General features: G+C 48.1%; 1 protein-coding gene across 1 annotated transcript in view; it reads right to left on the bottom strand.

Moving 5' to 3' along the window:
- The window catches only part of ARHGAP31 (Rho GTPase activating protein 31), a 62,625-nt gene extending 50,750 nt beyond the window's left edge, over positions 1-11,875 (bottom strand). Inside the window, exon 1 of the mRNA XM_009330435.1 lies at positions 11,776-11,875. Within this exon, the coding sequence (XP_009328710.1) occupies positions 11,776-11,875 (100 nt within the window). The remainder of the gene's footprint in view (positions 1-11,775) is intronic.
- Between the last annotated feature and the right edge of the window lie 4,293 nt (positions 11,876-16,168).

The raw sequence follows: 16,168 nt of genomic DNA, 5'->3' as shown, positions 1-16,168 counted from the left end.
TCCAGACAAACAAACCCCTCCCTTTTCTCCCAGTGTTCTGGGTTTGCTAAATCAGCATTTTTTGATGAGCCAGTGAATATAGACAGTGAGATCGGGCACAGATCTAGCCTGGATGCTCAGCCCTGCATCCCACATGTCGAGAAAGTTTGCGAGCATGTCAGCACCTTTCAGAAAAAAAGGCAGTACCAATGCTGCTGTGTTTGGTGAAAACCACAGTGGTATCCTTTAAGTGAAGTTTGTACTGGAGAACCTGACCTGTTCTCCTGTCTAACACTCTGTAGGAAACAAGTTACACAACTTAGAGCAAGAATGTCTCCCGGCCCTTTGGCTGTTCGATCCCTATTTTAGAGATGCAAGTATATTTTCTCTAACCATCTCACCATGTGACAGTATTTAATCACATTACAAAACCAAATGCACACACGTTCCCAGATGGGAGAAAGCAAAGAAAGGACATGAGATGTAAAGAGAGCTTTGCATTTGGTTTGGGGTTTAGTTTTTGTTCTTTAACTGTTCTGTGCTTTACAGAACTAAACAAAGCCTCCTGTTCCAGATGATAAATCTTCAAGCTGCTCCTGGCCCCAGAGAGCACAGGGAGATAATAGCATTTCCAAAGGCATTTAGTTAGCTGAACCTTTAGTGTAGAAGAGGGCAGAGAGAGGAGCTGGAGACAAATGGCTATGAACCCAGCTCAGCTGCTCAGGGCATATTTCTGACAGCAGCAGCCACAGCTGAGAATCCTGCACAGGGATGCACATTTGCCCTCCCCTTGCCCGGTCCCTGTGCTAGAGAAGGGCATGTAACACAGCCACCCTGAAAGGAAGAATTCTGGCCACAAGCCCCCGGTGCAGTGCACAGTGCCTTTGGGGTGGCTGTACAACCACTGCCTGAGAAAGGTGTGCTGCTTCACAGCGTTATTTGTAGGCTTTCTATTAAGCCAAGGCTCTGCAAAGCTTCCATCAGATGCAGCGTATCAGCGTATTATATAAAGCATACATTAATTTGTTTGAGCTGGCCAGCAGCAAGACTGTAGAAACCATTAAGGAACAGCAGCCCTTTATGAAAAGACAATTCATTTTCAGCATTAACCAGGGCAGAAAGGATCCTTAACACTGTCCCAGCTGCATGTTAGTTATTGCCTGAAATTGCCAGCCTAGGCTGGGAGACCAAGGCCAATTTCTGAAACTGTATAAATTGCTAGGAACGTCAGAAGAATTAGGAAGAGTGTTGCCAGCAGGTCGAGTGATGTGATCCTTCCCCTCTGCTCAGCACTGGTGAGCTCACACCTGGAGTTCTGTGTCCAGCTCTGGGCCCCCCAGTACAAGAACGACACAGACTTACTGGAGCAAACCCAGCTCAGGGCCACAATGATTAAGGGACTGGAGCATCTCTCATATGAGGAGAGGCTGAGAGAGCTGTGACTGTTCAGCCTGGATAAGAGAGGGATCAGGAGGGATCTTATCGATGTGTACAAATACCTGATGGGAAGGAGGGTACCGTTCTTCTCAGTGGTGCCCATCGACAGGACAAGAGGCACAAATTAAAAACTGTTAGATTCCATCTGAACACAACACTTTTTCACTGTGACAGTAGTCAAAGGCTGAATCAGGCTGCCCAGCGAGGTTGTGGAGTCTCCATCTGTGGAGATACTCAAAACTCAGCTGGACACAGTCCTGGGCAACTGGCTCTAGCTGACCTTGCTTGAGCAGGGAGTTGGTCTAGGTAATCTCAAGAGGTCCCTGCTCATATCAATAATTCTGTGATTCTGTAACATTTTCTGCTGCTGTTAAGGTAATTCTTCCCATATGCACATTAAATTGCCTAATTCCAAGCGGCCATCCAGCATTGCTTGGAACTGGGGCTGTCACACACAGCATCAGCTGCTGGCACCAGGATGGAGGCAGGCTGGTTTGAGCCTAGGCCAGGCTGCTGCTCCCGAATGGGAGTACAGCAACCGGGGCAGAGGAACTGAAGGCAAGCTCAAAAAACATGGGTTTTGCTCTATCCCTTTTGGTGCGCTGTTAAGATCAAAGGTGCCTCCACCGGGCTGAAAATGGGGAATCTAATCCAGCTGCAGTGTCGTGTTCAAGGCAGGAGGGTGAGACAAAAGAGGACTGAGACTTCCCTGTCCACTTAAGTGGTATGTGCCAAAAGACTTGTAGCATTAGGGACTGAACTCCTTGCTCTCACACACAACGATAGCATTGATCTGGCACTTGAGTGAGGGTGAAGTTTAGTATTGGTAGCTATAACTTCATTATATGCAAGGGCCTAGACATCTGACAACAAGCTAGGTCTCAAACCCATGTTAAGTACTTTCATATCTGTAATCACAGTGGTGCAGAAGACCAGAAAGTCTGCTTGTGGTTTCAGGTAAATATAGAAAACAGAGGGTTATATTATTGAATTAAGTATGACAGTTAATAATACAGTCAGCACAGTTGCCCCACATTATTTAATTTAACACTAAATTCAATTTATGTTACACTGTTCTCTGTTCGTGTCCATTGTAAACATGCCGCAGATTTTTTTTTTGTTGACAATGCAAAACACATTCACCGTGGTTATCAGCAGAGAAGCTGAAGGCTCTGGCATACGAACAAAAGACAGCTGGGGCTTGAGGCTCTGGGAATGTATTGGAAAGTAGACTTTAGTAGGCAACTAGCAACACTACTTGCCCTTAAAACAACCAGCATTGGAGCCAATTAGCAGCCTTTGTATTCTAATAAGGTATCTGTATATTTCCATGTCAAAGCTCGTAAGTGCATCTGGCACCCTGTTGGTGGTTCAGGACTGGAGGCAGATGCTGGTAACTCTCCATCCTTTAATCACCCTCCATTTGTATTTCACACTTTGGAAAACTGCATCCAGTGCAGATCAGAGATCCAGTCCAAGCCGTGATGTGGGCAGTCAATCTGACAGCCATCCCACCCCATGCCCTTCAGAGCAGGACTGGGTATACCATCACTGACAGGCTGTTTTCATTTCCCCTATGACCGTTAAAAGGAGAAACTCTGGAACATAAATCTTTAGCACAGCCCTGACTGCCAGCAAATGTTGCTGCTGTAGAACTGCGTCATATACGCAAAGCCCGAGTTACAGATGCAAGCTTTCTAGTATTTTGTTTGTGTCACGAGCTCTCCAAACTAGAACCAGGCCTACACCAAAACTTAGGATCCAAGCACTGCAGACAATTGGGGATCTCCCAAGCTACTTGTTCACCATGTCTGCATCAGCCTATGTTGTACATCCACCCTGTGCAGTGCCAGCATTTCATCCACAGCAGTTATTTCCTTGAACCTTTGAGAGCTGTGATACCACAAGCAGTGAAGTCCCTAGTCCTTGGTTTCCCAAGTTCAGATGAAATCAGCTGTTACCAACAAAGAGAAAACATTTGCTAAGTCAAAAAACACATTTTCTAATCTAGAATCTGCAGGCAAGACATGTGATTCATGCTGTTCGCAGGGGGTGGGGAGAAGGCAGGATCAAAGTGGGGCTTAGTGCATGCAAACCACACGTGTGCCTCCTGCAGTGCTTGGTAAGGGAAATGTAAAGCAGGAGGCAGCATGGAAGAGCTCTCTGCTAATCACAAAGTGCTAGCAATGGAAAGTCAATACAGAACAAGGAGCTGAGCTCGCAACATGAATGTTTAACTGCAGTAACACTGTGCCACAGAGACACAAAAATCCAGCTCCCAGGAACCAGAAACAGCTTGAGGAAGTAACACAAACATCATCCAAAACAAGGAGGAACAGTGGAGTAACAGAAGCAGACAGATGGCTTCTTCTCCCGTTGTTCCCAGTGTCTTGTTGCTCTCACTTTGTTGCCATAGAGGCTGATATCTGGGACTCATAATGTGATGCTCTGCTTGTGAAAGCAGGTGGAGAAAAAGCAACCTTTATGTTATTAATAATTTCCCCCACACTATCCATTTTGGCAGCAGAGTTTCTCACTCCCCTGTCCGCTTGGAGGACTCTGAAAGGCCAAGGAGATGTTTTCCCCCCAAGCCCGGCCCAGCTCCTCCACCTGCCAATTCATGTACTCAGCCCTCAGGGCCGCTCTGCCACAGCTCTCCTCCACTGTACAATAATGCAGTCCCCCTTCTTTTGCCCCAAGACTTCAGAGCCCAACTGTCCCTTTTGCTCCCGTCACAAAGATGAGGGGATGCAGCCTTAAGTATCCACACAGGCTGCGTGACTACAGCCAGGGATAGACCCCCACAGAGCGCAGGTCATGGGGCTGCTTAGTATATCAGCAGTGTGAAAATGTAGAGCAAACTGCAGCAGTCCATCAGTCAAAAAAAGAGGACTAATGCATTTCAAGCCAGCCCAAGAGGCTGTTCTTGTCCTCTTCTCCTCCAAGCCCCTGCTGCTTCCTTTCTTGCAGGAAGACAAGTGTCTGCATAGCCTCAGAGTGAGGTAGGTCAGGGAAGAGATGTGGATTGAAAACAACCTGGCCACAAAGAGAGAAAAAGCTTTCTTTTCAGCTCGATCAATTCTTGAGACAGAAATCCCCAGTGCCACAGTTTCTAATTTTGAGAGCAGGATGAATGCAGCTCTTCATTCTTCTGTAGCAGATTAAATGAGTGTATGGCATTTTCATTTTTCCAAGGGGACTTTAAGGAAAAAAAAGGCCTCGTCTTTTTCCTCCACAATGCCATTAATGATCCTTCAGCAGTTTTCCCAGGGCTTCCTGCATGCATCACTAACCAAAAGCACCTAGCCAAAAGCATGGGTGTGCATTCACTTCAAAACATCAACGCAGGAAAAGCAGCTTAAAAAAATATACTAAATGGACACAAATGCATCTTTGTGTGTTACACACTTACATGTGTTACGGACTTGCATGCACCCTCACGCACATCCCTGCATGCTCTTATCCCACAAACACATGCAGCTGCACATGCAAGTGTGAGGAAGGAAAGCCACACAACCCAGAAAAGCTGCTTCACATCTGGGTATCAGCTTTAACGATTGGCTCTGAAGGGAGCTTGTTCTTGAAGCAAACTACTTTCTTCCTGAGTGACAGGTCTCCTCATCCATCTGAGCACCAAAGAGGCAGCTTCACAATGAAACACATAGCATCAAAATCAGGCAGAAGGTAGCATGGTAAGTGGCTGTTCCAAAACAGCCAAAGAGTATCCAAGGCCACCTTTGCTTTGTACAAAGCATATTACCACTGAATTATTGTTACTGTTTTCCCTCAGAAATACTTGCCTATCCTACAGTAAAGTCTTGACCTACTGCAGCTCTCAAAAGTGGTTAAGATCCTGCTTTGGGAGTCAGTGCAAACCAGAGCTCCCATGTTTTTATGAGACCACTAACACTAAATGAAAACTTTCCTTACTCTTTCATTCAAATGCTGTTGTGACAAGGCAGAAGCAGTCATTGCACAGCAACACAGCATAGAAGAATATCATGTGGGCTACCCATATTGTTGTCTCCTTCCCCATATTACAACCCAGGGGCTTGTAAGGGTTTCCTCACCCATCTCCCTGTGCTACGTTTGCAGACAACAGCTCCCTTTCCCTCCCCGGCCTCATGGAGTGCTGCTGGCTGGCCCTGCTCTCTGCCATGGCAAGAAGGAGCCTCAAGTGGAGAGCACGAGGGGGTTGGTGGCTTCAAAGCTCCTCAAATGAAGCAGCTCTATTTCTACAGCAAATAACAAACGGAGCCAATAAGCAGCATTAGACAAAGAGATAGAAAGTGCTTTGGGTGTCACGGGCTCAGGATGAGAGGCATTGAGGGAGCTGTGGGGAGTGTGGGAGGGGGTTAAGGGGAAAAGCTGATCTCATTGCATCCCAACCAGACATCAGGCAGGAAACAGATGTGCAAGAAACCACAGAGGGGTACAGCAACAGAAGAATTAACTCTCCAGCAAATAGGGGAAGCTAGGACACACAGAGCTGACCTGCACCCTGAGAACAAGGCGTCTAATCCGAGATTTGGCTTTTTGCAGTCCTGGTAGCACCTCCTACCCCAACATCTAGACAACATCATACTAAAAACGAAGGAAATGATTCAGCCTTTCTCCAAGTCCTACCTGGCTTTAAGCAAATGAAGCAAAGGTAGGTCTGAATCAGTAGTGGTTCCTATGCAAAAGACTGGATTACGTTTCACCAGCACAATCAAATTTTCATAGATGCTGTGTCTATTTTCATTTTAAAAAATGGAAGTTGTACCTGGTTGTGGACCTGAAATCCCAGTCTGAATCTCCCACAGTTAGAAGAACTGAGAATATTAAACTCCATTTTGACTTAGTCCCTCTCACTTAACAGCTTTGACTTTTTCAGCCCCTTCTTACAACGCTTCTGTGATATAACCAGAAGCAAGACTACTCTTTGTGACTGTTTTCTTAAGCAGTTCAGACTGTCCTGCCCGAACTAAGGTTTGTGCACAACCTTGAGTCTTGTCTTCTCTACTGGCCCATCCATCACTAGAAAATTATACTGTTGCTATCACAGGAACTGGGGGCCTGATGTGCAGCTCCCATTGACTTCAGTAGAGGCACTATGTGCTTTTCTCCTCTGGAAACCAGGCTGGTTATCGAGAGGCCAAAATATGGCTGTAATGTTAATCCTTCAGGGCTAGTATCTGTTAGCTCCATTGTACCCATACAACATTTTATTAAAGTTTGACACAGGAAAATGTTTTAGTAGAGGAAATTAGCGCTAACTTCCTCCTGCATGGGTGCCTATCCACACCCAAAGCCTGATACTGCTTTCTAGTGAAGCTCTGACACTCCAAAAGATCACTTGCCTCATGCGCGGATTCAGTGCTGGCAGCGATAGAACAGGGACTATGTGAATTCAGATGACTTTTACTCATTGGTATTGCCAGCCACCATTCTTTTATGTCTTATGTGAGCTTTTCCTCAAATCCACTGCTATTAAAGTCATTGTTTGAGAATTTTAGTGGGAAGGAAGAAAAGCTAATTTTTCCCCAAGTTTCTAGCTCTCTTGCCAATAGAAAAAGAGACTCTTGAAACATAACTTGAAAACATAACTCAGATGCACACCGAAGTTTCAGAAAACAGAAAGCAGAAAAAGAACCCAGCACTGATTTTTATTTTATCTCACGATTTTTGTGGCTTGAGTCATGATTTTAAATCTATTTCTACAGCAAATAACAAACGGAGCCAATAAGCAGCATTAGACAAAGAGATAGAAAGTGCTTTGGGTGTCACGGGCTCAGGATGAGAGGCATTGAGGGAGCTGTGGGGAGTGTGGGAGGGGGTTAAGGGGAAAAGCTGATCTCATTGCATCCCAACCAGACATCAGGCAGGAAACAGATGTGCAAGAAACCACAGAGGGGTACAGCAACAGAAGAATTAACTCTCCAGCAAATAGGGGAAGCTAGGACACACAGAGCTGACCTGCACCCTGAGAACAAGGCGTCTAATCCGAGATTTGGCTTTTTGCAGTCCTGGTAGCACCTCCTACCCCAACATCTAGACAACATCATACTAAAAACGAAGGAAATGATTCAGCCTTTCTCCAAGTCCTACCTGGCTTTAAGCAAATGAAGCAAAGGTAGGTCTGAATCAGTAGTGGTTCCTATGCAAAAGACTGGATTACGTTTCACCAGCACAATCAAATTTTCATAGATGCTGTGTCTATTTTCATTTTAAAAAATGGAAGTTGTACCTGGTTGTGGACCTGAAATCCCAGTCTGAATCTCCCACAGTTAGAAGAACTGAGAATATTAAACTCCATTTTGACTTAGTCCCTCTCACTTAACAGCTTTGACTTTTTCAGCCCCTTCTTACAACGCTTCTGTGATATAACCAGAAGCAAGACTACTCTTTGTGACTGTTTTCTTAAGCAGTTCAGACTGTCCTGCCCGAACTAAGGTTTGTGCACAACCTTGAGTCTTGTCTTCTCTACTGGCCCATCCATCACTAGAAAATTATACTGTTGCTATCACAGGAACTGGGGGCCTGATGTGCAGCTCCCATTGACTTCAGTAGAGGCACTATGTGCTTTTCTCCTCTGGAAACCAGGCTGGTTATCGAGAGGCCAAAATATGGCTGTAATGTTAATCCTTCAGGGCTAGTATCTGTTAGCTCCATTGTACCCGTACAACATTTTATTAAAGTTTGACACAGGAAAATGTTTTAGTAGAGGAAATTAGCGCTAACTTCCTCCTGCATGGGTGCCTATCCACACCCAAAGCCTGATACTGCTTTCTAGTGAAGCTCTGACACTCCAAAAGATCACTTGCCTCATGCGCGGATTCAGTGCTGGCAGCGATAGAACAGGGACTATGTGAATTCAGATGACTTTTACTCATTGGTATTGCCAGCCACCATTCTTTTATGTCTTATGTGAGCTTTTCCTCAAATCCACTGCTATTAAAGTCATTGTTTGAGAATTTTAGTGGGAAGGAAGAAAAGCTAATTTTTCCCCAAGTTTCTAGCTCTCTTGCCAATAGAAAGACTTGAAAACATAACTCAGATGCACACCGAAGTTTCAGAAAACAGAAAGCAGAAAAAGAACCCAGTACTGATTTTTATTTTATCTCACGATTTTTGTGGCTTGAGTCATGATTTTAAATGCTTAGGAGCACTGATAGCAGTCTGCCCCCATAAGGAGCATGACCAGTCTCTGTGTAGAGACTGCCAGCAGGAAAAGGCCAAGTAGGGTCAAATGCGGTAGTGACAGGAACTGACTTGAAATACAGTAAATTCAACACATCTGACCTTCGAACCAGCCACCAGACAGCAACATCTGTCCATCACCACTGACCTGGGTCAGATCTGGAGAATCAACTTAGGACTAAAGGCTTTGTATCACATTTTTAGTCTCCTGAGCTACCCTACTGTACCTGCTAAAGTCTTTCCATCTACACCACTCTTAAATACTTTTTAGTTCTGCCACAGCTTTTATTGTATTATCATAAGCTCTTTATAACAGACGCTTAGGTACATCTGTCTTGTCTGATAAGGGAGACAGCAGGATCTTTTCACCCTTCACTGAAATGCAGCCATCTCTGAAGCGGACCATAGCAAGTTATTAAACAGTTAAATGACAGGAGAGGAAATGCTGATACCTTAAGCAGAACATAATTCTCTCCACTGGAATTTGGCAATGACACAGGGACTAAGGTCCTTGCAGAAAGCACAAGCTGCTCTTCAACAACTGCAAGCATGTAGGGACTCAGGTTGTGCATCTCCTCCACAAAGCACCACACAAGTAGTGCAGCACCCCCTAACTGTAATGGCCATGTACTAATCCAGAGGGAAAAAAGCCAAATTGAACTGTCTACACTGGCCTTGGCCGTCCCCCGTGCTTTCTTAGCCATCCCCAGCACCAGCAAAGCAGGTCTCCACTTCTCTTCACCTGTGCGACTGTGCAGGACCAGTCACACAAAGCAGCACTGCAGGATGGCATAAAGCAGACCTGAGCATGAAAGCACAACCAATCTGACTTATGTCCTGCCTGCCCTACAGCCTCTTCTTCTTTTCCAGTTAACCCTTCTGGTGCATTTTAAAACCTGCTTTCACAAAGGTCCACAACAAAACGTTTTCTGGACAGCAGTCAAAGTGCTGTCCCCCTCCTCATCACTCCCAGATACCATGAACAGTCTTACATCTTCATTGCTTCCAAGTAGGGGACAACCAGAGCGCATCCCACCAGATAAACACATAGTACTATCTAAAGCAGAGAGAAAGTTATTGCTTTATGTCTCTACCAAAGCCCCTGCTTGCAGGAGCGCTGGCTTGTCACTCAAAATAATTCTCAGCAGGACAATTCAACTACCCCCAAATCAACCTTCTCTCATACCCTAAATGCTCTTCTAATGTTGTTTTATTGTTACAGGTTGCAAGTTTGTGATGTCCTGCTGACATGTGAACCTTCATTTCTTCCCAAGATGTCACTTTGGCATACTTGGTTACTTTCCTATTGACCCTGAGAGCCCTACCAGCAAAAGAATTAGCATCTCTAAATCTCTTACTTCTTCTCTCCCTGTCCCAACAAATTGAATTGTACCGATCTAACTTACACCCTTCCCAATAAAGCTGTAACAATTGAGTCTTTCATTTCTGGATCCCACGGCACTGGGCAACGGGATGTGCTATTCAGCAAATAGCAGTACCGCATAAAGGGAAAGGAACTTCATATTCTCCCCCACTGCTTCTCAGCACGGAGAGATAAGTAGGTTGGAACTGTGAACCACCCCACAAATGAGACTTGAGACAATGTCCTTCTTTCTTGTGCCCAAAAACTATTTTAAAAAACTATGGGATTTCGGGTAATAAATTTTGCTGTTCTGGCCTAATTTCAACTGCAGTAACTATGTTTCTCCCTTTAAAATCCCCCTTGCTGTTTCAGCTGAATATACTGCCTGTGCCTGCCTTCCCTGCATTGTTTTTCAGTGTTCCTGTAAACAGCTGTGCTTGGAGCCTCCACTGTGGCAGCTCATGTTAGCACTGGATGGAATTTATCTATCTGTATCTCGCACTGGCAAAGTGGTATCACTTCATTAAGTTGGTTATTTCTGCTATTTCAATTCAATTGCCGTTAAGGGCTATGTAAGTTAAAAGATACAGTAATTGGTATGGATGACTCACATGAAATTGAATGACTGGTTTTCCCCCATACCTAAATAAATGCACATATATAACATTTTAGTTTAGTGATATATGTACTGCCCTCTTCACTGTGCAATGGAAAGGACTACTGTTATGTAGTCCATCCCTCTGGCAGTGCAGTTCCACACCGTACTTCATCATCCATGCTCATCAGCAAATGAAAGACCTGATTGTACAGCCCTCCCAATGCAAAGCTGACATTGCTGCTAGAAGCTTTTTTTGCTCAGAGTAGCCTGACATTGGTAAAAGTTAGTTAATTCAAACTGGAACATAATGCTAAACCTCGAGCATAATGCTCACATCAGGGATGATAACAGGCAAGTATTTATTTTTCCTCTTGCTAAACTGCAGGTCTTTCTGTATGCCAAACTCTCAACTGCTTCTCTTGTCGTCCAACTCTCTTTAAGAAAAATAGCTCTGCACCTTCCCTCATCCAGGACTGACCATTTCAAGCTCAGGACTCTCTGATCTTATTGCAGTTACCTCTTGTCTGAGCTACCGTATTCTCAGCCGATATCTGGGGGCATGGAGGTCAGGGGGAGGAGGAGAGGAGAGAAAGATAACAGGCAGGGTAGTGAAAATATTAGCTCAGCTGCCCCCTACACCTCACACGCATCCCTACTCTACCCCACCCCCCAGTATCTATTCTGTCTCCATCCAGCAGTGAAAGGACAATATGGGAACTGTAGTGGAGTCCAGGAGGGGCAGATGGGATGTTCCCAGTTCCTCGCTACAGCCCTGCAACACTCTAGTCTCGTGGACTTCGGGAGGATTTCCAAGTCCGGGAGGAGGCAACGCTAAGCGCAGTTCTGATTTCCGAACCTAGCTCCCTAAAAGCCTGCTACCCCCTTCCACGGCCAGGTGGATGGGAGAGGGCATCACAACGTACAGCTGGCCACCTCTGTCCACACTTAGGCAGACCGAGAGCCCTAGCCCAGTCCTTTCCCCACACGCAGCGCTACTCATGCAAGAGTCATGCAGACGCGTCACCGAAGCAATCTTCCGATTGTTCATTCATTGTGAGCAACTGGGCAGTGACTCCCCTTCCCAGGGATAAACCAGCTCCAGGTTGTCTAGCCCTCAGCCTTGGGAAAGGTCCGGTCTGCACTCCTACCGGTAAAAAAAAGGGGGGACGCGCGCTCTGCTCCTCCGCTAACAGAGTGAGAATAAAGAGGCATTTACCATCCTGCCCAGAGCTCTCCAGATACTCTGTGAGGTCGCAGCCGAATGCACTTGTGGCTCCCTTCCTCTTGAGTTTCTGCTTGGCTCCCTTGTTCTTCATGAGGTTAGTCCCAAAAGAGGTTCGCCCCCCTCCTGCCTTGCCCCCCTCCCCCCGGCCTCACGCTGGGCAACAAAAATCTTGCTCTTCTCAGACCACGGCCCGTGTCCCGCTCCCAGGGAGTAACATCGGGGGTCCCGTACAGCGTCCAGCTGGAGAAGTAAACATTAATCCCCACCAGATGTTGGGCTGCTCCTGTGGCAGAGGAAGGTCAGGGTGAGAGGAGGCTCCCCAGCCAGCAGCAGCAGCGATCATAGCCCGAGCCCAGAAGGGTTCTCATCAGAGGGAAGTGGGTGGTGGACGGGTGCCCGCATCGGAGCTGGCAAGTTGGGGGCAGGCGATGGCGGGGGGCACGTCTTTCCCTCAGCACGGTCCCGGGACCCTCCACGGCCACCTTCTAGGTTTCGTCAGCCACGCTGTCGCCACTTCCAGCAGAAAGCGTCCCAGTCTGGTCTTCCTTCTCTCGGCTTTCGGAGGAGACTGGAAGTTCAAACGGACTAATGAAAAGGGACCGGGGAAGAGTCTGCACAAGGCTCCTCTTTGGCTCCCCCCCTTCCCCTCCTCCTGCCTTCGGACAGTTAGAGGAATGAGAAACCAGCTTCCTGTCCTGACTCCCGCTCGCTCGCTCTCTCCTTTCCCCCGTCCTACAAATCCTAGGATTATCCAGCTCAAAAAAATGCTGAAAGGAAGTTAGCTGAGGAGGGGGGCGGAGGACGGGTTTTGGCAGTAAAGGGCATATGTGTGTGTGTGCGTGTGCGAGAGGATGAGGGAAGGCGGGGAGAGGAGTTGGGGGACGGGGATGGGAACGGGGGGAGGAAGAGGGAAAGCCTGTCCTGACAGTCGACAGATAACGGACTGCCTGAGAGGAAATCACTGCGAGCTGAGCCGAGCCGCAGCCTGCGGCATGGTCAGGCGCTTCCTGCGCTACCAACGCTCAGCTCTGAAAAGGCCCGAGGAGGGGCCGGTGAGGAGGAGAGAGACCAGGAGCCGCTCCAGTAAATCTCTGCCTCTGTTCATCGAGTCCTTCATTGCAAGGTGCCTTCCTGCTCTTGAGCATGACCCTGTCACTTCAGGATTTGCCTTCCTCTTCAGAGGCGCAGGCTGGAGCTACTGAAGTGCAAGAAGGGGGCAGAAAGTTGGGAAAATAAAGAGAGGCAGGAGGAGGGAAACCTTCAGCTCCCTCCTCCCTGGCAAGCAGAAACAGATGCTGTCCGGGCATCTAAGTTCACGTACTTTTGAGTCAGCTCCCAAAAAAATGCTCCCCTTGACCAACGAAGGGGTTTAGAGATAAGGAACAGAAATCACCCAGTAGCGGCAAGAAGGGAAACGGGACGGGTCTGCCCTCAGGCCCCGAGTCTTGTTCCCCCCCGCCCCCACCTTTCTAGTCTAACCTTCAGTACACGCATATCTCTGCTCATAAGAGTAGTCACTTGCACTTACTCCACATTTTTTATCCCAGAAATTCAGACCTCTTTACAGGGCTGGGTATGCTGGTGGGCCGCATGCTTCACCTAGGGAGGCAAACTTAACTCTGCTAAGGCTTCACTACCCCCTCTTGCTCCATGCCAAATATAACTGTATGGGTCTGGGTGAAAAATAATAAACAAACAAATTAAAAACAGGAAATTGCAGCTTTTCACCAAAAATCAGACCAAAGACGGGGAGAATAGTTTTGGTCTGGAGGAAAACTAGCCAGGAAATGGGCCAAAGGACTCCCTAAACCCACCTCCCTCCTCAATCCTGGGCTCTGCACCCTCATGCAGCAGAGAAACCCCATCTCCTCCCACAGACCTCTGCAAACTTACCACCTCACCCCTTTATTTTGACAGAGTTGTTTTTCAGAGAAATCAAGCCTCCGACTGTGATCTGACCGCTGCCAAAAGCAATTCAGGTTCTGTCTGTTGGTATGGTGACGACTTTTTTTTTTCCTCAAAAGTGTTGGATGTTATCACTTCACATAGAAGAAAAAACACCAAGAGGCCTAGTGAAGGACCTTCAGCAATTATAACTCCTATTGTGCAGTTTATCACCGTAATTATCGTCATTATCCCCGTTTCACAGCTTGCTGGCTGAAGGGTTGAGGGGAAAATGATTTGCAGAAGGGTGGCAGAGAGATGTCTGGCCTGTCGGCTACCAGCCTCCTGCTCCCACTCCCAGGCTAAGGGGGAAAACTGAGCTCCTGCCACCAGACTGATGCTTGTTCTCAGGGACCCTCAGTGCTCATGAAACACTTAAAACTTCCTTGAATGTATTCAAGGCTTCTCACAGCACCTTGATGTTGAGTCGGCGCATGGGATCCCTCCCTATAATGACGTGCCGCCAAACCCATCGCGTGCCATAGCACATCCTGCCTGCCTGCCAAGGGGCAGACTTCAAACGGGGCGGACAGACAACAGGACGCTCAGACCTGGGTGTCTCGCCAAGCTGTCCTCCCACTGCCCAGGCAGCTGGCTGCCTTCTGTAGGAAGAGAAACCCCTCTCCTTGCCCCCTCAGGGAGGAGGCATGTCCTCCCACACAGGCCAGCCCTCTCCAGCAGGGCTGAGCCCCAGCACTGGTCCAGCGAGGGGGACCTGCTTCACCATGGCAAGTAACTACACTGTCTTCTTCGAAGTCCTGAACTCCTCTCTGCAGACACCTCCCTCCCTCCACGAACCAAACAGGGTGTTTAAACTCCCCGTGCTGTTCTCATCCATCACCCTACATGAGACGGCATCACTAACAGGGTCTGTGTCCACAGCACTTGCCTGTCCCCTCTGCCTGGTGACCAGCTGCACCACACTCCTGCCATCACCTCCATGCCCTCCCTCATCTTAGATACAGTTTCCCCCCTCCTCCCTTGCAAGCCTACCCAAACAGGATGTCTTCAGAAGAGGATGGTTTCATTTAAAAAGAAAAATAAATTCAATAAATAAAATCAACCCCTGCATGTATACAGCTTCCTCATGTCACCAGCAAGGGAGCAACAGCCCCAGATGCAGTGGGGAGCACCCTGGCATGGCTGCCATGCAGCACGGGCCCCCTCCCCTCCCTTGCGCAGCCCTGCTCCAAGGGGCCTCAGTGGCCCGTGGGCCCAGAGCGTGGGGACTCAGCTGCACCACGGGGTCAGCCCGCCACCCTCACCCCTTGGCATTTCTCACAGGCCGGTAGGCAATTTCAGCTGAAAGCACCATTTCTTGGAGTCGGCTCTGTGGTGGTTCCCTGCAGCCGCTGAAGGGGGCGTCATCCTTCAGAGCCATGGCGGTGGGTCCCGCTGACCGATGAACACTGCAGAAAACGAGCACTGCCGTCTGATTTTGGTTATCATCTGGGGGCTGTGCTGTGCTGCCCTGACCCCAGCTGGGCTGCGGGTGGGTGATGGCTGCCCAGGGCCAGGCCACAGGACCACCACCAGCCGTTGCCACTGGAGTGCCATGGTGGGGTGCAGGGAGAGACTGCCATCCCCCTGCCAAGAAAAAACAGTATTTGAAGCACAAATCCAGGGAAGAGGAGCTAGAAACAAAACAGAGAGGATTCCCGCTTTATTCCTAGAGGCTGTCTCAGGCATTGCAGTTTGCTGCCTTGCTGCCCGTGCCGGGTACCCCATGGAGGGAAGAGGGAGCCGGAGGAAGGAAATAGCATGGCAGGCGGGGTGAAAGAGGCATGCCCCACGGCGAGTGAAAGAAGGTACAAGGAGCTCCAGGAGAGCTCTTTCCAGGCAGGCTGGGCTACGGGGGTGGCCTTCCCCGTGCCAAGATGAAGTTCAGTGAGAGGACAGAGGGGAGGTCGCTGCAGGATTGCCCGGGGAGCCCAGGGCCAGGAGGAGGAGGAGGAGGAGGTCAGGCAAGGTGAGCAGGAACCAAAGAAGGGAGGCTTTACAAACAAAGCACTTCGTATTGGAGCCTGAAATAAGTGCTGAGCCAGGGGATTTTTTTCAAGGGAAAGGGGCAATGTTTTCCTCCATAGAGCAAAAAAATAAGAAGTCTGGATTTGCACAGCCTGAGAGGCAGGGGAGGTCTCTGCAATAGTTAGGGTGAGCGGCAGGGCTAAGGAGTAAGCCAGTGTCCCTCCTGGAAAAGCTTTCACAGAGAACAAGCAAAGCCGGAGAGGAAAAGAGCTTGGGCCACAAGTATGAAAAGCAAAAAGGAGTTCAAAGCTGAAACAGCTGGAAAAGAAGGGGGAATTTCTCTCCCTCCTAAAAAAAAAAAACCCAGAAGATGACAAAAGTGAGTCTGCAGAATAAGAGTGACACCAAGCTAAGCCAGAGCTCTCACAGAAGCAATCTCTCCATAGAGATTACTTCCTAGTCCCCCGCCGCC

The sequence above is a fragment of the Pygoscelis adeliae genome, unplaced genomic scaffold, assembly GCF_000699105.1.
Source record: "Pygoscelis adeliae isolate BGI_AS28 unplaced genomic scaffold, ASM69910v1 Scaffold120, whole genome shotgun sequence".
NCBI lineage: Eukaryota > Metazoa > Chordata > Aves > Sphenisciformes > Spheniscidae > Pygoscelis > Pygoscelis adeliae.
Note: the sequence above shows the minus strand (reverse complement) of the source record. Positions and strands in the feature narration are given on the sequence as shown.